The 22,810-nt window shown below is 42.9% G+C and overlaps 1 protein-coding gene across 1 annotated transcript in view; it reads left to right on the forward strand.

The window, feature by feature from the left end:
- The window catches only part of CREB3L2 (cAMP responsive element binding protein 3 like 2), a 130,025-nt gene that overhangs the window by 66,826 nt on the left and 40,389 nt on the right, over positions 1-22,810 (forward strand). The window contains exon 2 of the mRNA XM_027538893.1: positions 10,473-10,689. Within this exon, the coding sequence (XP_027394694.1) occupies positions 10,473-10,689 (217 nt within the window). The remainder of the gene's footprint in view (positions 1-10,472; positions 10,690-22,810) is intronic.

The raw sequence follows: 22,810 nt of genomic DNA on the forward strand, positions 1-22,810 counted from the left end.
AAGTAAAGTCGCTCAGTCGTGTCCGACTCTTAGCGACCCCATGGACTGCAGCCCACCGGGCTCCTCTGTCCATGGGATTTTCCAGGCAAGAGTACTGGAGTGGGGTGCCATTGCCTTCTCCACCTTCTGACAACTACTGACCTGCAAACACAAGGTGATCAAAACCATCCCCAAGAAAAATAAATGCAAAAAGGGAAAATGGTTGTCTGAGGAGGCCTTACAAAGAGCTGAGAAAAGAAGAGAAGCTAAAGGCAAAGGAGAAAAGTAAAGCTATACCCATCTGAATGCAGAGTTTCAAAGAATAGCAAGGAGTGATAAGAAAGCCTTCATAACTGATCAATGCAAAGAAATAGAGGAAAACAAGAGAATGGGAAAGCCTAGAGATCTCTTCAAGAAAATTAGAGATACCAAGGGAATATTTCATGCAGAGATGGGCTCAATAAAGGACAGAAATGGTAGGGACCTAACAGAAGCAGAAGATATTAAGAAGAGGTGGCAAGAATACACAGAAGAACTGTACAAAAAAGATCTTTACGACCCAGATAATGACAATGGTGTGATCACTGACCTAGAGCCAGACATCCTGGAATGTGAAGTCAAGTGGGCCTTAGGAAGCATCACTACGAACAAAGCTAGTGGAGGTGATGTAACTCCAGTTGAGCTATTTCAAATCCTGAAAGGTGATGCTGTGAAAGTGCTGCACTCAATATGCCAGCAAATATGGAAAACTCAGCAGTGGCCACAACAGGAAAATGTCAGTTTTCATTCCAATCCCAAAGAAAGGCAATGCCAAAGAATGCTCTGCTGCTGCTGCTGCTAAGTCACTTCAGTTGTGTCTGACTCTGTGTGACCCCATAGACAGCAGCCCACCAGGCTCCCCCATCCCTGGGATTCTCCAGGCAAGAACACTAACTACCGCAAAATTGCACTCATCTCTTTCACTTTCATGCATTGGAGAAGGAAATGGCAACCCACTCCCGTGTTCTTGCCTGGAGAGTCCCAGGGAGGGCGGAGCCTGGTGGGCTGCCGTCTATGGGGTCGCACAGAGTCGGACACAACTGAATCGACTTGGCAGCAGCACTTGCTAGTAAAGTAAAGCTCAAAATTCTCCAAACCAGGCTTCAGCAATACGTGAACCATGAACTTCCAGATGTTCAAGTTGGTTTTAGAAAAGGCAGAGGAACCAGAGATCAAATTGCCAACATCCGCTGGATCATCGAAAAAGCAAAAGAGTTCCAGAAAAACATCTATTTCAGCTTTATTGACTACGACAAAGCCTTTGACTGTATGGATCACAATAAACTGTGGAAAATTCTGAAAGAGATGGGAATACCAGACCACCTGACCTGCCTCTTGAGAAACCTGTATGCAGGTCAGGAAGCAACAGTTAGAACTAGACATGGAACAACAGACTGGTTCCAAATAGGGAAAAAGAGTCCATCAAGGCTGTATATTGTCACCCTGCTTATTTAACTTATATGCAGAGTACATCATGAGAAATACTGGGCTGGAGGAAGCACAAACTGGAATCAAGATTGCTGGGAGAAATATCAATGACCTCAGATATGCAGATGACACCACCCTTATGGCAGAAAGTGAAGAACTAAAGAGCCTCTTGATGAAAGTGAAAGAGTAGAGTGAAAAAGTTGGCTTAAAGCTCAACATTCAGAAAGCGAAGATCATGGCATCTGGTCCCATCACTTCTTGGCAGATAGATGGGGAAACAGTGGAAACAGTGGCTGACTTTATTTTTCTGGGCTCCAAAATCACTGCAGATGGCAATTGCAGCAATGAAATTAAAAGATGCTTACTCCTTGCAAGGAAAGTTATGACCAACCTAGACAGCATATTAAAAAGCAGAGACATTACTTTGCCAACAAAGGTTCGTCTAGTCCAGGCTATGGTTTTTACAGTGGTCATGTATGGATGTGAGAATTGGACTATAAAGAAAGCTGAGCACTGAAGAATTGATGCTTTTGAACTGTGGTGTTGGAGAAGACTCTTGAGTCCTTTGGACTGCAAGGAAATCCAACCAGTCCATCCTAAAGGAGATCAGTCCTGGGTGTTCATTTCAAGGACTGATGTTGAGGCTGAAACTGCAATACTTTGGCCACCTGATGTAAAGCGCTGACTCATTGGAAAAGACCTTGATGCTGGAAAAGATTGAGGGCAGGAGGAGAAGGGGACAACAGAGGATGAAATGGTTGGATGGCATCATCGACTTGATGGACATGAGTTTGGGTGGACTCCGGGAGTTGGTGATGGACAGGGAGGCCTGGCGTGCTGCGGTTCATGGGGTTGCAAAGAGCTGGACACGACTGAACGACTGAACTGATAGAGGTTATCCATCTTCGGCTGCAAAGAATATAATCAATCTGATTTCAGTATTGACCATCTGGTGGTGTCCATGTGTAGACATTAAACCCTATTTAATTTTGATGGTTTTTATAAAAAAAAAAGCTTTTCAAAATATTGATTGCTATGCCAGTGAAGCATTAGGTGCTTTACAAGCATTATTTAATTAAATCATCATAACAGGAAGCTGGTACTATTGTTATCCTTACTAAGGAACAAACTGAAGTTTAGAGAACTGAAGGATCTCCATCAGGTTTGCACTACTAGGAGCCAGGATTCAAATCCAGTTGTCTGGCTTCAAAGCTGTGTTGATCCAGTGTCATATGGACACTGTTAGGGCTGGAATGAAGGTCTCAGGTATTAGAATAAAGGGAAATGAGACTTCACAGGATGATTGGGGCCAGGCTGGAGCATTAAATGTCAGGTCTTCAGTAATGGGGAGACAGACTTTGAAATGAATTCATGAAAGACCTTGCATGCATCTTCACTGAGAAGAGGAGGAACACTCCTGTCATGAGACAGAGGTTTGACCCAAGCAGGAAGTATCTTCCAACTTGGAGAGTCTGTGACTTTGAACCCTTTGGCAGAACCATGCTCTGAAGCAAGTAAATATGTCCATCTTTATTGCTGACACCCCATGGAAGTGATACCAGGAGACTCTCAATTTAACAATCCCCTGACACAGTTCTAGACTTTGAATGTTGAAGACTGTGTGTTCATAATGGGTGAAGGAATGGGCTATCAGTGAGTCTGTTTTTCTTTTTTTAAACTTCGGTCTCTGCTATGTGTCACCTTTAGAAGCTGACCTAAATGGTGGGGCATTTAGAAAGGGCATAGAAAGGGGGTAGACTTTGGGACTGGCTCGACTAGGGATGGAATAGTAATTCAGCAATTCAGCGCTAACCTTGGCAATGTACGTAACCACACTGAGCCCTAGTTTTCTCATCTATAAATGGGGACATGCCTATCTTATCAGGAAGCACCTACCTTATGTTCCAAAAGTCAAGAACTTAGTCTGTCGGATGAGCCTACCATCTGATCCTGTCAGCATCTTCATTAATGATCAGCATCAGCATCATGTTTTCACCCTGGTTAGAACTTCTCCATGGGGTTATATTGTGAAGCTTAGATAACTCTTTCCTAGGAGAATCAATGTGGGGAAAGTTTGTTCAGTTTGCAGTAAGAAGATCTATGTCAAGTCCAAGCTCAAATAGTACACAACTCTGACCCTGGACAATAGGTTTAAAACCAGCTTCCCAGGATTGTTGTAAATGTTGGTTGAGGGAAAAGCTATGAAAATATTATAAACCCATAACCTCTTAGACAGAATGGTAAAACTCCATTATGCCATAGCTTTGAAAGAATTCAACTGACATTTCATAATCCTTGATCTACTACATGAGTAGTCCTTTGCTCGAGTGTTTCTCAGCAGAAAGCCTCCATCTTTGAGGCTCACTTTGCTCCTTTCTCTAGTGTTTGGCTTCCAGGACTGTATGCCCTTCTCTCATTGGCATTAAAGGTGGTATGATTCTGGCCTGATCCCTGCCTGGACTATGGTGTCTTGACCTATCTACTGAGTCCTAGGGCCCACTGCTGCCAGGGAGACCCAGCTGGAGCTAATTTGCTGAGTTGAGTCACTGTGTCTGGCTGAGACAAGTTGGGCGTATTTTTTCAATCTCAAGTGTCTCTCTGGGACCTTCTCCTGCTTACCACTTTGCTGAGTGCCTCAGCGTAGGTGGTGGATAAGCACAGTTGCTCCCTTCTTTTGAGGAGCTTCGATTTCCAGAGTGGAGGTTGTCATAATGTGCTTGGTAACAGCCATGAGTTCTTCAGGACTCCCTATGATTTAGGGCTAAATTGTTTGGTGACATGATAATGCAGAATCCAATGTGAAGGGAGGTCAGGGATGGTTAGCCGAGTGAAAGAAGGTTTATTACTGCTTATCCAGGGGATGTTCATGAAAACATTCATTAGTGCTGCTCAGGAGAAAGAAAATAGTGTCAGCAGAGTAGACCAACCTGGCAACTTCCATGGGAAAGCACGGACAACCAAAGAGAGCCTTGCCTCAGGATAAAGTGGGATTCCAGAGGCTTAGTGGGGCTCGCACAGCCGGCCAGGGCTGACACTGCAGCACAAGGATGGAATTGTGGCTTTAGAATGCAGGGGTTGTGAGTTCAGGGCTTGCTTTTGCATTCTACATTGTGCCATTTATTTCTCTTCTAGTTTCCTTAATTTCCATCTTGAATTCTGTCAGATGCTTGCAGAGTAATTGCCATCAGGCAGCAAGTAAATGTGACTTTGGGGAGCTGCTTCGGGAATCAGACTCTGGCTTCAGGTCATCAGTGAATCTGAGTTCTAGTCTTTTTCTCTTCCTTTTTAATGGCTGTGTGGTGACTTCTCTTGCTGCAGGACATGGGCTCTAGAGTAGGAGGGCTTCAGTAGTTGGGGTGTGCAAACCCATTTCCCCTGCATTAGCAGCAGATTCATAACCACTGGGCCACCAGGGACGTCTCTGGGTTCTAGTCTTAATCTTAAAGCTGTTCTACTCCTTTCCATGCAAGGTCTGGTCCATGGGTGAGCCACATTACTTGGGAGCTGATTAGTAATGCAGAATCTTGGGCCCACCTGCATTTGTGAATCATCTTCTATGTCTTAACATCCCCAGCTGACTCATCTGCACATAAAAGTTTGGTTGACGTGATATGGCTAGAGAAGGCAGGGCTCTTTTTTTATCTTCTTCTTTTTTAAATATTTAGCCTCAGGTCTTAGTTACGGCCCTTGGGATATTGCATTGTGGTGCGTGGGTTCTCTAGTTGTAGTGCGCAGGTGTGTATGGGTGGCTTAGTAGTCCCGAGGATTGTGGGTTAATAGTTCCCTGACCAGGGAACCAAGAACTTCCAGATGTTCAAGGTGGATTTAGAAAAGGCAGAGGAACCACAGATCAAATTGCCAATATCCACTGGATTGTAGAAAAAGCAAGAGAGTTCCAGAAAAACATCTACTTCTGCTTCATCGACTACACCAAAGCCTTTGACTGTGTGGATCACAACAAACTGGAAAATTCTTAAAAGAGATGGGAATACCAGACCACCTGACCTGCCTCCTGAGAAATACGTGTGCAGGTCAAGAAGCAATGGTTAGAGCCAGATATGGAACAATGGACTGGTTCCAAGTAGGGAATGAAGTACACCAAGGCTGTGTATTGTCATCCTGCTTATTTAGCTTATATGCAGAGTGCATCATGAGAAATCCTGGGCTGGAGGAAGCACAAACTGGAATCAAGGTTGCTGGGAGAAATATCAATAACCTCGGATATGCAGATGACACCACCCTTAGGGCAGAAAGCGAAGAGGAACCGAAGAGCCTCTTGATGAAAGTGAAAGAGGAGAGTGAAAATGCTGGCTTAAAACTCAACATTCAGAAAATTAAGATTATGACATCTGGTCCCATCACTTCATGGCAAATAGATGGGGAAACAGTGACAGACTTTATTTTCTTGGTCTCCAAAATCACTGCAGATGGTGACTGCAGACATGAAATTAAAAGACGCTTGCTGCTTGGAAGAAAAGCTATGACCAACCTAGAGAGCATATTAAAAAGGCAAACACGTTACTTTGCCAACAAAGGTCCTTCTAGTTAAAGCTATGGTTTTTCCAGTAGTCAGGTATGGATGTGAGAGTTGGACTATAAAGAAAACTGAGTGCTGAAGAATTGATGCTTTTGAACTGTGGTGTTGCAGAAGACTCTTGAGAGTCCCTTGGACAGCAAGGAGATCCAACCAGTCCATCCTAAAGGAAATCAGTCCTGAATATTCACTGAAAGGACTGATGTTGAAGTTGAAACTCCAATACTTTGGCCACCTGATGCGAAGAACTGACTCATTGGAAAAGACCCTGATACTGGGAAAGATTGAAGGTAGGAGAAGAAGGGGATGACAGAGGATGAGATGGTTGGATGGCATCACTGACTCAATGGACATGAGTTTGAGCAAGCTCCGGGAGTTGGTGATAGACAGGGAAGCCTGGCATGCTGCAGCCCATGGGGTTGCAAAGAGCTGGACGTGACTGAGCGACAGAACTGAACTGACCTGGGATTGAACCCTCATTCCCTGCACTGGAAGGAAGATTCCTAACCACTGGGCTACCAGGGAAGTTCCTCTATCTTCTTCTTCTTTTTTTTTTTTTTTTGTATCCACAGGACCTATCTAAAGTTTAGCACACAGTGGCTGCAAAATCCATGAATCTTTCTCTGACTTTGAGCATGTCCAAACTGCTAGGGACTTTGTAAACTTCCAGGGACTTAATTGTAAAGTGGTGTAAAGAGAAGGGTGGTGAATGGAGCTGGTGTCAACCTTCAGTGTTTGAAAAACAGACATGAACATTTGAATGACTGATGATGGCAGTGGTGGTTTTATTTTTTTTTAATTTTAATTTATAATTAGAGAATAATTACTTTACAATATTGTGATGGTTTCTGCTATACATCAACATGAATTGGTTTTAATGTGGCTATCTTTGACCTAATAAGTCAAAAGCTCTGAAGATGGGTCATAGGATTTCTATGTTTTAAAATTTCCTGTTATGTTCAGTAATGTTTATTACAGTATCATACATTAAAACAATCTTTAAATGTCCCTTAAGAGGAAGTGAATAAATATAATTAATACAATTCAAAAATCTAAATGAATGAATAGAGCTACACATGTAAACATTAATAAGTCTAAAGAATTTTTTTGAGAGAAGAAAGTTGCAGAGGAGGTGTAAAGTATGGTACTATTTAAAGTTTAAAAAAACCCATGTATATGTAGTGGAAACATACTTATGTAGTAGAAGTGTCAAGTTCTAGATGGGAAAAATAAACGCCAAGTTCAGGGCATTAGTTAACTTTGAGAGGGAAGAAGGGGATTAAATGGGAGCTTCATGTTTTATTTTTTTTTTTAATAAAGAAAGAGTAAAGAAAAAAAAAGTTGCAGTAGCAAACATGGAAAAAAAGATTTTTTTGAAAAGGTATTATCATCATTATTACTCATTATCATCATTATTCATGTTACTATTCTCTATAATTTTTCTGAATGCTTAAAATATTTCATTATAAAACCACTAAAAATCCTCCTGATAATTGTGATGCAGACAGTTGGCATTCTTTCTAAGGGGATTTTAAATATATATATTTTTTTCACTTGGCTGCATCGGGTCTTGGTTGTCGCACACAGGATCTTCGCTGCTGAGTGTGGGATCTTTGTTTCCGCATCAGAATCTTTTTAGTTGCAGCCTGTGAACTATTAGTTGCTGTACTGGTGGTGGTGTTTAGTCGCTAAGCCATGTCTGCCTCTTTTGTGACCTCATGAACTGTAACCCACCAGGCTCCTCTGTTCGTGGGATTTCCCAGGCAGGAATACTGGAGTGGGTTGCCATTTTCTTCTCCAGGGGATCTTCCCGACCCAGGGATCAAAACTGCATCTCCTGCACTGGCAGACGGATTCTTCACCATTGAGCCACCTCCTCTGCAACTTTGCTGTTGTTCGGTCGCTCAGCCGTGTCTTGGACTGCAGCACGGCAGGGAAGCCCTCATGCTTACTCTCAGTTGTAGCATATGGGGTCTAGTTCCCTAATCAGGGAATGAACCGGGCCTTCTGCTTTGGGAGCGGGGAGTCTTATCCACTGGACCACCAGGGAAGTCCCTCTCAGGGAATTCTTGCCTTAGATATGTCTAAGGACCTTTCAGTTTTAAATATGTTTGTGCACAGAGAACTCTTACCCAACCACCCTCTCTTGCTCTCTTACATGACATGTGCCTATCAGGATGTACCCGATGCTTCTGTGCATTCTGTCCTGATGAGATGCAGCTTTTCTCATGTTTGTGCTGTTGGTGAAACCCACCCATCTAACGCTGCTTTAAGGACCTAGCCTACAAGGCCTCTTCTCTGTTGTCTCCTTCTGTTCTTTCTGGAAGGGGGCGGTTCTGACCCACAACTATCCTCATCTTAGAGCTCTAACCTTAGGGTCACCTCCTGCTCCCGCCTTCCCTAAGCTGCATTCATTTTCATAACACCCTCACTGACCCTTCAGTTCCGTGGTAGGACTTAGTTGCCCTGTGAATCTTAGAAATTTTCATCGCCTCCCCCCAGGTATCACCATTTGCAACCAGCTCTCTTATTACTGTGCCTGCTTTCCGAACTTCCCTAAGTGTCCCTGAAGTTTAATCAGTAACGATGACACTTGTGATGTAATCAGTAATGATGACACAGTAATGATGACACTTCCCTGTGACTCAGGGAACGTTAAGGTAGAAGTGGCTCTAACAGCTGGTGTCAACCAAACTTTTAAATTAAATTATTTTAGAATTATTTTTAATATACTCTACAGCATGAGTTCTAAACCAAGGGTAGGGACTTCCCTGGTGCTCCAGTGGTTAAGCCTGTGTGCTTCCACGAGGGGCTCGGTTTCAGTTCCAGGTGTGGAGCTAACATCCCACATAATCTGTGGCCAAAATATTTTTTTAAAAATTATAATAAACCAAGGGTGAGGAACTTCCCTGGTGGTCCAGTGGTTGAGACTTTGCCTTCCAATGCAGGGGGTGAGGGTTCAGTGCCTGGTTGGGGAGCTAGGATCCCACATGTCTCGTGGTCAAGAAACCAAAATATAGGACAGAGACAATATTGTACATTCGGTAAAGACTAAAAAAATGGTCCACATTAAAAAAATAATCTAAAAAAATAAAAATAAGCCAAAGGTGATCTTCCCCTTACTCTCCCCCGGGGCCATTTGACAGTGTCTAGAGACATGTTTGGTTTTCACAACTAGGGGAGTGCTACTGGCCTCGTGAGGTTAGAGGTCAGGGATGCTGCTAAACACCCCAATGCACAGAACAACTCCACCCCCTATAACAAGGAATTTGCCATCTAAAATGGCAGTAGTGCTGAGGTTGAGAAACTTGGCTCTATAGACCCTCATATCATGAATATCCCTCTATCAATGAGGCTGGGGCTACAGTCCTTTGGTGTGGGGCTGTGGAACAGGGATTGCAGGACTCCCTGTGGGGCTATGCATAGACCATTCCTGTATCATCATCCTGGCCGGGTCGGGGCTAGGGAGGTGATGCTGTTGGAAATGGAAGATGGGAAGAGATAAAGTAGATTAAGGAAAAACTAGAGAGGAACAAAGTCCAGGTACTTGGGAGAATAGAGGAAAGCTTATTCGGGTGCCTTTGAACTTGGCACTTGGCTATGAATAACATTTTCATGCTACAGAAATGCAGGATAGCTTGCTTATTTTCAGATATTCCCAACATAAAAGGTGGTAGATAGTTGCAATCATGGCCCTGAGTGAGTCATGCCATCCTGTTTACACCTGCCTGCAGTGTGATTTTTGCCATCCCTCTGTTCAAGAGGTGGTGTCTCTTCACCCCATGAATCTGGGCTGGCCTTGTCACTTGCCTTGACCTGAAGAATTTGGAGGGAATGATGTGTGACCTCTGGGGCCACTCAGCTTTGCCTTTCTCCCTCCAGGAACATTTCTGCTGTGATGCGAGAACTCCCCTCCTGATAAAGCCTCTTTGAGGAAAAGGCCTAGACACCCAGTGTCGCAGCCCAGCCTAGCCCCTGCCAAAATTCCAGCTCATTCTGTCTCTGTTAGTGAACGCAGATGAATCAGTGTATTCACCCAGCCAACCCAGAGCATAGTGAGAAACAGTAAATCATGGCTATTTTAAGCCACTTCTCTTTGGGATGGCTTGCTACATAGCAATAGATAATTCGACATTGTGTATGAGTGACTTCGTTTAGATGTTGTTAGAAGTTGTGGCTAATATTTTGGTGTTAGAACCCGTGCGAATGTGCTAAGTCGCTTCAGTTGTGTCCAATTCTGTGCGACCCTATGGACTGTGGCCTGCTAGGCTCCTCTGTCCATGGGATTCTCCCAGCAAGAATACTAGACTGGGTTGCATTGCCCTCCTCCAAGGGATCTTCCTGACCCAGGGATTGAACTGCGTCTCTCATGTCTTCTACATTGGCAGGCAGACTCTTTACCACTGGCACCGCCCGGGAAGCCCTTGTGTTAGACTTTGTGTGTAAATATCAGATCATGGTTAAAAGAGTTCTTCCTCCTTTGCACTTACAGCACTTCTCGGAGCTTCTGGATGAGTTTTCCCAGAATGTCTTGGGCCAGCTCCTCAACGACCCTTTCCTCTCAGAGAAGAGCGTGTCGATGGAGGTGGAGCCATCCCCGACGTCCCCGGCACCCCTCATCCAGGCCGAGCACAGCTACTCCCTATGTGAGGAGCCTCGGGCCCAGTCGCCATTCACCCACATCACGGCCAGCGACAGCTTCAATGACGGTAAACCCAGAGTGGGGGAAGCAGCTGGGACCTTGGCACCTTTGACCCTGACCTCCTTGAGGGTGCGGAGCGTGCGTTACAGTATCATCAGCACCCCATTCAGCCACATACCTGCTGTGTGTGGCCTGTGCTTGGGCCCTGGGGAAATGCAAAGAGGCACAGAATGTAGCTCTACCTGAGACTGTGTGCTCTGGGAATTTGCTAGAACTGAATGGTACTAATTGCTCTCTTTGACCCTGTGAACTGGGCAGCAAAGCTTCCTTTTGCACATCAGCCTGGCCTCTCTGGTTGCTAATTCCAGTACATCCACCATTTTAAGAGGTCATACCATTTTTTTTTTTTTCCTGAGAAAGAATTTTTGTGACCACTCTTCTCCATAAACACTTCTTGAGTATCTTCTTGACCCATTTCCCACATGTTTCCTTAACCCCGTGTATAGGAGATCTTGGCAAGCATTCCTAGACTTTCTCCTTGGTTACCCTTTCATGCCCATTATCAAAGGCATTCGCTTGGTATGTGTTGAGAGTTTAGTGTTCCTGGTCTTAGAGATGTTTACATGTTTTGACCATTACTGCATAGGCCTTTAATTAGTATAGGCTCTATGAAACTTTTAAGATTGAATTTTCTACATTTGTTTTCCTTGAAGTACAACCACCTGTTTTAGTACCTTGAGTAAGTTTTGAAAACTATCCCCTAATGCTAGTTTGGCATATGCTCTCTTCTCCCAAGAGGATGGTCCCATCTTGATGTCCTCTGGCTTGACCTCGATGCCCCTCTCCTCCCATACGACTGTACACATTGGCAGCATCTTGTGAAGTGACTACCTACAGGACAGGATGCCTCCTGCTTCCTTGGGTTAAAGGCACGTGGCACAGATAGGCCATTAGCTTTGTGGGGGAATCCCTTCTCCAGTTGGGGCTCTTAGATCTATCACATGCATGCATGTGCATGCTCAGTTGTGTCTGACTCTTTGACCCCCAGGCTGTAGCCTGCCAGCCTCCTCTGTCCATGAATTTCTCCCAGCGAGACTGCTGGACTAGGTCACCATTTCCTCCTCCAGGGGATCTTCCCGAGCCAGGAACTGAACCCATGACTACTGTGTCTACTGCATTAACAGGTGGATTCTTTATCATTGATCCCCCTGGGAATCCCTCTTAGATCTACTGTGCTGTGTGTGGGAAACCCAGGTTTCCCATATTGCAGATGGATTCTTTTACCGACTGAGCCACCAGGGAAGCCCAAGAATACTGGAGTGGGTAGCTTATCCCTTCTCCAGAGGATCTTCCCAACCCAGGAATCAAACCAGGGTCTCCTGAATTGCAGGCAAATTCTTTACCAGTTGAGCTGCCAGGGGAGCTCCTTAGATCTACTACTGACCTCTAAAAGAACCAACTCTGGGATCAGTAAAACATCATATCTTGGGACAGAGAATGCTGCAGGTTTTTTCTTTCTCAGGCTCATTCTTCTTTTGATTAGAGGTCTACCCACAAACAGCCCAGGAACTTTGGCCTTCTGTCCTCAATGAAGGGAGGGTCCCAAATCTGTGGGTGAGTTCTTTCCTGACTGGACCCTTTGGAGCCCTAACTGTATTCTCAGATTTCTCCTGACAAGAGGTTAGATGCATGATGATCTAATCCTTCTTCTCTGTGGTTTGTCTACTTTCCCTGCCTCGACAAGGGAACAGGGTGAGGGGAAGTCCCCTGGGAGGGAAGGGAGGAAATCCAGCTGAAATAATTCGAGGATGTGGAGTTGTTCTGAGGTGAGTTTAAAGAACCTGGGACAGTGCCCACCACATAGCATTTCAGTGACTCAGTGTTTCTTCCTTCTCTCCTCACCTCCTCTTTCTTCCTCTGTTGTTGCAGAGTTGTTATTATTCGTTTTCCTGATCCCCTTCTTTTCCTCCTGCTTCTCCTCCTTTCAGTCTTTCTTCTCCCCTCCTCTGCTCTCCGTCTTTTTTCCCCTTTCAGTTTCTTCTTAAATCATTTCCAGGAATGACCTCTGTTCAAATTCAGGGATATGGTCTCTGTTATGACTGTATACCCTTCATTTTATTATAACGTGGAGGACAACTATAGGGAGTCAGCCCTTTTCTGCGTTTTAGCTTAGATAAACTCATGCAGTCCCTGCCTTAGTTGCTTTTTTTTTTTTTTTTTTTAAGTGGACTGTAGCACTAGATGGCAGCCCACTCCAGTGTTCTTGCCTGAAGAATCCCAGGGACAGGGGAGCCTCATGGGCTGCAGTTTATGGGGTGACACAGAGTCGGACACGACTGAAGTGACTTAGCAACAGCAGCACTAAATGGGAGATTGGACTAAATGACCTTTAAGTTTTCTCCCAGTGCTGAGGTTCTGCGTGGGTGTGGTTTCTGTTTAACATTTGTAACTGGCTTTGCATATGGTTTTCCCATACTCTGTCTCTCTTTTTAATATTCTTTTTGATATGGACTATTTTAAAATTCTTCATTGAAATTGTTACAGTAACGTTTCTGTTTTATGCTTTGGTGTTTTTGGCTGTGAGGCATGTGGGATCCTAGTTCCTCAATCAGGGATCGAACCCGAATTCCCTACATTGGAAGGTGAAATCTTAAACAGTGGACTACCAGGGGAGACACCACCCATATTCTCTTCACTGGTTTGCCTCTGTTATCCCTATAGTTCCTTTGATGGCTCTGTTTCAAGCCCAACTTCCCTTTGTGGAAGTCGTTTCTAATACCTCTTGTAGTTATCTACTGCTGTGTAACAGATCTCCCTAGATTTGTGGCTTAAACTAGTAATAATCATTTATTACCTCTCATGATTTCTGTGGATCAAGAATTCAGGACTTGCTCACGTAGGTGGTACTAGCTGTTGACTGAAAAAAATGCACAACTTAAAAGTTGAGAATTATGTTTTATTTGGTGGACTTTCTAAAGACTGAAGCCTAGGATGCCGCTTCTCAGATAGCTCTGAGGTTCTGTTCCAAAGCGGTAAGGGAGAAGCCAGGTTATATAGGAGTTTTTGCAATGAAAACCAGGGAGTCAGAACATCCAAAGATTACTGTTAATTAACTTGAGATATCTCAAGTTAGTGAATTTAGCATTTTTCTCTGTTTCGGGACGATGTAAGAGACTGGGATCATTGAAATCATTCCTCTGATATGCACCTTAATTATCTAGGGCCAGTAACTTGTTCTTTCCCATCCTGAGTTCCTTCATGGCCCACTGTGTCCTCAGATGGTAGAAAGGACTGGAGCCCAGTGGGGACTCTTTTACAACGGCGTTCATTTCATTACAGAGGGCTTCACCCTCATGACCTAATTATCTCCCCCAGGCCCCACCTCCTATGACCATTACTTTCGGCATTAGAATTTCAGCATGTGAATTCTGGGAGGACACAAACATTCAAACCGTAGCAGAAGGCGAGTTGACATTTTAACTAGGATAGACAGGGAAGGCCTTTCTCTGAAGGTAGCATTTGAGCAAAGATCAGCAGATGAGGAAAAGAACTAGGTGTATGTGTAAGAGGCTTCTAGGCAGAGGAGTGGCCCTGTGTCAGGGGTGCGATAACAACAGAGCAATACCTCTTTGTATTCAGTTATCATCTGTGGAGCTAGTCATCCATGCAGCAGCCTTGGTTCTAGAATATGCAGACTAGAGCTGGCCTGAACAATCTGGGCAACTTTCCCCTTCCAATCCATGTTTGCTGAGCACTTACCATATGTTCTAGATACTTGTGAGACAATGATAGTAAAATGGTGTGTACTGAGTCACTTCAGTCATGTCCGTCTCTTTGCAACCCTATGGAGCCCACCAGGCTCCTCTGTCCATGGGATTCTGCAGGCAAGAATTCTGGAGTGGGCTGCTATTTCCTACTCCAGGGGATCTTCCCAACCCATGGATCGAACTCACGTCTCTTTGTTTCTCCTGCATTGGCAGGTGAATTCTTTACCACTAGCACCAACTGGGAAGCCCAGTAAAACTTAGATTCTTACCTCAAAGTAGCTCATAGGGAAGATACCATGTACCCCAATACTTGATCAGATTGAATGTGAGCAGTGTAGTAGCTCAGAGGAGAAAGAGCATGTCCAGTGATGATCACAGGAAGAGTTGCAGGAACAAGGCCGAATTTCATGTGAGCCCTTAAGTGTTGAGTAGAATTGAAACTGTGGTGATGGTTGGAGGGGAGCAGATAGTGGACACAGGGCTGGGATACTGATTCTTCTAAAACAAGACCCTGAGGGAAATGATTGCAAATAAAGCAGGTTTCCAAAAGTTCAGGATCCCTTCCTCTTCCTGATAACTTTTTTTTTTTTTTTTTTGCTTTTTAATCCTAATCGGTATACATGTAGCATAAAGAAGCCACCTATACTTATAGCTTAGTGTGGAGAGAAATGATCAATCTTTTTCTGGAAGCTTTCTTATTAGACCAAAGTGCACAACATTCAGCTTCCCCATCTGGCCCCTGCTATTTAGAGGTGTTATACTGCCATACACAAGGAATGTTCCCTGCCATATCAGTCAACAAAAGGTGTTGTGGTCGTCAGCTAGACTATGCCCCCTAAGGAGGTTCAGGATGGAAAAAAGCAGGATGTTGGCCCTAAATAGTTAAGGCGCATATAAGAGGAATGATTTCAATGAGCCCAAACTCTTGCATCTTCCCATATAAAGAAAAGTGCTGAATTCATTTACTTCAGGTGTCTGGGTTTCTTTAATTCACAGTAATCTTTTGATGTTCTGACTACCTGGTTTTTGTTGCAAAAAATTCCTGTACATCCTGACTTATCCCTCACCTCTTTGGAGCAGTCCCGCAGAGCTGTCTGAGAGGCTGTCTCCTGGACCTATGTCCTCAGAAATCTGCCGAATAAAACAAATTTCTCAACTTTTAGGCTATGCTTTTTTTTTGGACCACACTGCAATAGACTGAGCTGGTAATTTGCTGAGAGTAGGTACAGTGGGTCAGATACATTTTGCAAAGAGTTTCTGATCCACAGTTCATCTTAAGTATCAGTTTTTCTCTGAGTAAAGGCTTCCTATGCTAGCAAAAACCCTTTTGTATGCAGGGAATAATGAGCGTGAATAGTAACCATTTGGAGTCTGTGAAATCGGAGGTAGGCAGTGTGCACGAAGGAGCTGGGGAACTTGCTGAGGAAAGCATTGTGCAAGTCTTGGCTTCAATTGTTTTTCTGAGTTTTGTGTGGATAGGCAAATGTTTGGGAACAGAACAATTTGATTCATTTGAATCCCAGTTGGCATCTGCCTTAGGGAGGATTAATTCACAAAGATCCCTCTGGAGTCTGTGTTCTGTTAAGCAGATTGCTTTCCTGATCCAGGAGGATGATATTTCTTTAGGAGATGCATAAATAGGCAGCAATTTAAACATTACTGTTTGCATTAAATTTAATATTCTTCATCGTTTGCACTGTCTAAACAGCCTAAAGCCCAGAACTAGGAATCCTTGTTTCTAGTGATGGTTAGTATTTCACTGTACCTCGCAATGTCAACGATTCCAATCTTCTTGTCCAGTTTTAAAGATTAAAGGGAATTCTTCTGTAATTGCTTTTGAGCCTGAAACAAAGTGATAAGCTAAACAATTCAAATGAGACTCTCAGTTTATTAGGATTTTTCTTTCTTCCTCCCTTTTCCCTTCTCTCTCTCTCCTGCCATCATCCTTCTTTCTTTCTCCCTTCTTTGTTTTCTCCCTACTAACTCTTTCTTTTCCCTCTTCCTCCCTCTTTGAACCCTGAGCAACTATTGGGCAAATGTAGGTGCTCTTATCCTACATTTTGGTGTTTGTCTATCATGTTCTTCAGATGGACAGTGGACCCACCCCTAAAATTGTATGCAGAATTTGGGGCTGACAATATTTGTCAGATTTTCTGCTGGGGACATTTATAACTTTTTTTTTTAGATCCTCAACAGAGCCTGTGACCAGAAAAAGGTTGAGAAACACTAGTCTAAGATTACATAGGAGTCTTCCGTCTTTGGGGCTGAATTTTACTCTAGACTTCTCTGAAACACTTGAACTAAAGAACTTCACATGGTTTGGCAACCACAGGAGCCAGTCCTAGGAATGTGGGCTCCGCCTTTGAAACTGCCGGAGAGACATCCTGCTTTCAGCTTGTTCATTTCTGCCCATGATTAAGGCTGGTAAGCAGGGTTTTCGGTTCTTTTTTTTTAAAAGTGAAGATTTTATAAAGAGATAAGCAGAAGTGCCCAAGTAGATTGAGGAATGAAAAACTTATATTTAAATGACCAAGTCTTGCTCCTTACCAGCTGGAGGGTATCTTCATGAGCTACTCTATTTTTGTTCATGTTCCTTTGTAATTGGGGTGCTACCTATTGATTTACTTTTGTTCGTTAATTTCAGTCTTCTTCCTAAAGAGGAAACCTAGTGCTGGATGAAGGCTGTTCAGAGAGAACTAGACATGGCCCCTGTCCTCCAAGATGGTATAAGAAACAAGTTAGAAAATATACAAATGTAAACAGACTCAGAGTAGAATATACTAATCCAGAAGTGATCTATTGGCACCATGCACAAGTCAAGGTAACTTTATTTTGGGTGGAATCAAGAACTGTAACTGTGAATCTCCCAGTTCTACAGACAGTGGGACCGGAACATGAAAAATAATCATCTTCCTTCTGGCTGGTCTGGTTAGGCTTCTAAAGTCAGCAGAGCAAGGAGTGACCAGGTGCACTGGCTTAGTATGGATATCCTAAATTTACGGTGTTGTTTCACAGGTGTCTGTGAAAACAATAGTCTGTGAGCTAAAGATGAACAGATGCCTGATGGAAGGCGGAGACTCAGCAGTTGATGAGAAACAGGGCCTTAGTAAAGTGGAGTGGTGTTTTTTCAGAGACTTGAAGAAGAAAAATGATGGCTGATGATGCCAGAGCAGGGAAGGTATGCTTGATATAGCAGTCCAGGGAGAAATGGAAAGGTGTGTGCCATGTAGGACAAAGAAAAAATGGATTTTGAAAGGATTCGATGAAACCCAGAGCAGGACTAGCACAACATCGGGTATGCTAAGTAAAGGGTACAGATGAGTCATGGGTGACTTAGGTTTCCTGTTTGCAGTGGTGAAGACATCTTGATATTGAAATGTTCCAAGGCCTTGGGACCTGGGAAAGAAAGTCCCAGAGAGATGACAAAGAGCTTTGTTTTCATCACATTTGATTAGAGCTGCTGACAAGAGCATGGGTCTAAGCCATCTTAGAGGGCATAGATTCTAGGGTTAAAAAAATGCAGACATATCTGTCATTTACCTATGGGAAGTAGCTGGGTCCCCTGGCAAGGATGACCTACAGAAAGAACCTGATGCTTTCGGGGTGGACAAGTAGAGGAACAGTCTTCTTTTCAGAATCTGAAACCTGGACTAGTGGTGTACGTTCTTTTGCTCTTCATCATCCGTTTGAGATTACCTTCTATTTTCTTTTTCTAACTAGTATGGAAAATACCTCCTCAACTTTTTAAAAGAGAAATAATGACTTCTTTGTTTGCTTGGTCATTGAAATGTTAGAATAGTATAAGAAAGTAATATTTATAGCTCAGTTCGATCACTCAGTGGTGTCTGACTCTTTGCAACCTCATGGATGGCAGCATGCCAGGCTTCCCTGTCCATCACCAACTCCCGGGGCTCGCTCAAACTCATGTCCATTGAATCGGTGATGCCATCCAACCATCTCATCCTCTGTCATCCCCTTCTGCTCCTGCCCTCAGTTTTTACCAGCATCAGGGTCTTTTCCAATGAGTCAGTTCTTCCTATCAGGTGGCCAAAGTATTGGAGCTTCAGCTTCAGCATCAGTCCTTGCAATGAATATTTAGGACTAATTGCCTTTAGGGTTGACTGGTTTGTTCTCCTTGCTGTCCAAGGGGCTCTCAAGAGTCTTCTCCAACACCACAGTTCCAAAGTATCAGTTCTTCAGCACTCAGTTTTCTTTATAGTCCAACTCTCACATCCATACATGACCACTGGAAAAATCATAGCCTTGACTAGATGGACCTTTGTCAGCAAAGTAATGTTTCTGCTTTTTAATATGCTGTCTAAGTTGGTCATAGCTTTTTTTCCAAGCAGCAAGTGTCTTAATTTCATGGCTGGAGTCACTATCTGCAGTGATTTTGGAGCCCAAGAAATAAAATCTGTCACTGTTTCCACTGTTTCCCCATCTATTTGCCATGAAGTGATGGGACCAGATACCATCATCTTAGTTTTCTGAATGTTGAGTTTTAAGCCAGCGTTTTCACTCTCCTCTTTCACTTTTATCAAGAGGCTCTTTAGTTCCTCTTTGCTTTCTGCCATTAGGGTAGTATCATCTGCATATCTGAAGTTATTGATATTTTTCCTGGCAAGCTTGATTACAGCTTGTGCTTCATCTGGCCTGGCATTTCACATGATGTACTCTGCACATAAGTTAAATAAGCAGGGTGACAATATATAGCCTGGATGTACTCCTTTCCCAATTTGGAACCAGTCTGTTGTTCCATGTCTAGTTCTAACTGTTGCTTCTTGACCTGCATACAGATTTCTCAGGAGACAGGTAATGTGGTCTCCTGAGAAATGTGAGAGTTGGTCTGGTATTTCTATCTCTTTAAGAATTTTCCACAGTTTGTTGTGATCCACAGAGTCAAAGGCTTTGGTGTAGTCAATAAAGCAGAAATAGATGTTTTTCTGGAACTCTCTTGCTTTTTCTATGGTCCAGCGGATGTTGGCAATTTGATCTCCGGTTCCTCTGCCTTTTCTAAATCCAGCTTGAACATCTGCAAGATCTCGGTTCACATACTGTTGAAGCCTCGCTTGGAGAATTTTGAGCATTACTTTGCTAGCGTTGTGAAATGAGTGCAATTGTATGGTAGTTTGAACGTTCTTTGGCATTGCCTTGCTATCTAGCATTAAACCTGGGAAAGACTCTGATGCTGGGAAAGATTGAGGGCAAGAGGAAAATGGGTAGACAGAAGATGAGATGGTTGGATGGCATCACTGACTCAATGGATATGAGTTTGAGCAAAATCCAGGAGATGATAAAGGACAGGAAAGCCTGGCATGCTGTAGTCCATGGGATCGCAAAGAGTCAGACATGACTGAGCGACTGAAGAACAACAACAAAGCATTAAACTTACTCTGTTCAGTAAGAGTCATAATTTTGGTGAAGAAAAGTATACACAAGAGGGGTTTTTTTTGCATGTGTACACTAAGTAAATCTTTTGAAATCAGTCATTTGCTCCACAGATATTTGTTTAATGCATACTCTAAACACAGTTTCCTATGGGAGGACCTGAGATACCAAATGCAGACCACAGATGGAACTTAGCAGTTCATCTCTGGGATCAATTTGCTTGAATTGGAATCCGGGTTCTGCCACTTACTAATGGTGTGATTTTGAGCAAGTGGCTCAACTCTTGTGTTTCTTTCCTGATTTTTAAAATGGAAATAATATTCATAATACTCAACCTTGTACTATTGTTGTAGGGATTAAGTTAATACATATTATACATTTATAACAATGCCTGGCAATTAGTAAGGACTAAATAAATATTAGCTCTTGTCATTATTGCTTTGCTCTTGTTATTATTGCTTTATGCCGATTACCACATAATTCAGTACATAATTTACCAACTGACCACCATATTAACAACCAGAGTAAGTGAAAGAGGTTGTAAACACAGGCACAGAAAGAACAGGAAATCAGGAAGGTAAACATGAAGAGTGGGGCCTGGCACACAGGCCCCATCTCAAAACATTTGAGCTATTACTGGCTGGTCTTAAACTGGCATACTTCACCTTAGCAACAGTGGATTAGGAGTCCATATAAATGAAGGTGAGAAGTATACGAAGAAGCGATATTGTACTTTTTTTAGTGGCTAATTATGGGCTCAAAATAACGTTAATTGAAGAATACTCACTTTTGGCAGAGATGTTTCATCATTGATCTCTTGCAAAGCAATATCCCACGGGCTGTGGGACTGGTTGGCCTGGGTGTGCGACCTTGCTTGGCCGTATACCAGCTAGGGGCCATATACCAGCTGGAGGCTGTGTATCAGCTGGGTAACGTAGGTTGAGGGGTTTAATCTCTTAGTGTCCTTGTCTATAAAATGAGGACGCTCATAGTGCTTGCCTTCCAGGGTCACTCTCAGGGTTAAATTAGTTGTTATATACCTAAAGCACTTAGAACAATGTTTAGTACGTAGTAAACACTCATAATTAAGTGTTCGCTGTTTCCACTGTTTTCAACACCTCCCCATACAACTCACAGTAGAGGTGATTTCATTGTCCAGACACTCAGGGAGGGACCCTGGGCAGGGAGGCATCTACCTTCTGTCTGAACAGTGGGCTGCAGCTTAGCATGACTCTTTGATACATTCACCTACTTTCCTCCCCTCTCCTGGCCTCCAGAACCCAGCCTTGGCATTTTCCTTTAAGAGATGTTTATGCCAAAAATCAGTCAAGATTTGCCAATTCTGTTGAAGAAATTCACAGGGCAAATGGTGAAGTATGAAATACTGAAGGATTTAGATGAGGCATACTTATTTAATTCACAAAAATTTCCTTTTTACTTTAGACATATAAATAGCTAATGGGTGCATATGTATGTATATCATATAAGTGGTATTGCCCTATGTAATTTCTCTTTTTAAGAGTACAGACATATGTTATAGATATATGTATATCTGTGTATGTGTATATATAGGTACAAATGTATTATTTATACATATATATATAACTCATATATATCACATAAAGATACTTTCTACTCCCAATTTAGAGTTTAATCTTTTCTTTCCCCCTCCCAGGAGTCAGTTTCTAGTCAGTGCAATTATTTATGGAAGTGATTGAGGACCTGCATTTTGGTGTTGCCTCTATGTTGGCTTTAGTTTGTGGGCTTTTTAGCTGCTGTCTTGGTAATCTCAGCATCTAGCCCCAGTGCTCACAGCTGCTCCATTTCGTCCTTGGATGTGAAGGACTGGTCATCATGAGACAGCGGCTTGTTTTTGTTTTCTTGCTGACAGCTAAGTGGTGATGCCCAGGAAATCTGCCAGTCGAGTTTGACCTTTGATAGCAAGCTGTTTAAATAAAATCAGAAGATATGTCGGTTGTGCTTCTTACTCTCCACAGTGCACTACTGGCCTTATTGGGTCATGTTTTCCTTCTTTTTTCTTTTTTTTCTGGCTGTGCTGCATGGCATGTGGGATCTTAGTTCCCTAACCAGGGATCGAACCAGTGCCCCCTGCATGGAAGCTGAGGGTCTTAGCCATCGGATGGCCAGGAAAGACCCAGGTGATGTTTTCCTCCTGAAAGGAAACTTAAAAGGCATATAGATATAGTTTAGGGGGAAAATTTTTTTTAATCAAGATCTGAGCTTCAGAAGTTTTACAGATTGGAGCATGTATAGAGTGTGTACTGACTCTTATTTTTGTAGTTTTATCAATAACTCAGCCATCTAAGTTCTAAGCTATGGTGCTCTGCTGATGTTTTGCCAGTGAAAAAAGACTGTGAAAGTAAGGTCATATGGAAAAAGTGTAATACATATTCTACTGATTCCCTTTCACTTTATCTTCTGTCATACCTCAGAGGTTATATTTGTCATTTTGTTTCCTCAGATTTATTTCCATTGGCAGACAGAGCACAAGCTAACACCTCGTAGTTCAGAATGAAAGCTCCTTTTTTCTAATTTCAACTGCTGCTGGAATGTTGTTCTCAGCAAACTTCTTACTGGCTGACCTTCTTCAGCTGAAGTCATTTATTTTATGATTTAACTGGTAGATCGAATCAAGCTACAAATATTTATTGATATGGTTTACAGTTGGTGGTTTAGAGGAATTATTATGGGAATGTGGTTCAGCTATTGTGTTGCCTAGGTTCTGATGTGATGGATTTAATTTCTTTTATGTATTGATACTTTCAGCTGTGTTATATCAGCCAGCTATATTCCTGAAAAACCACTCCTAAACTCATTAGCTTTTTAAAAAAAATTTTTTTTATTGGAGTATGGTTGTTTTACAACGTTATGCTAGTTTCTACTATACAACAATTGAATCAGCTATAGGTATACATATATCTCTGCTTTTTGGATTTCCTTCCCATTTAGGTCACCACAGAACACTGTATACAATCCCCTGTGCTACACAGTTGGTTCTCATTAGTGATTTAT

The sequence above is a fragment of the Bos indicus x Bos taurus genome, chromosome 4 (assembly GCF_003369695.1).
Source record: "Bos indicus x Bos taurus breed Angus x Brahman F1 hybrid chromosome 4, Bos_hybrid_MaternalHap_v2.0, whole genome shotgun sequence".
NCBI lineage: Eukaryota > Metazoa > Chordata > Mammalia > Artiodactyla > Bovidae > Bos > Bos indicus x Bos taurus.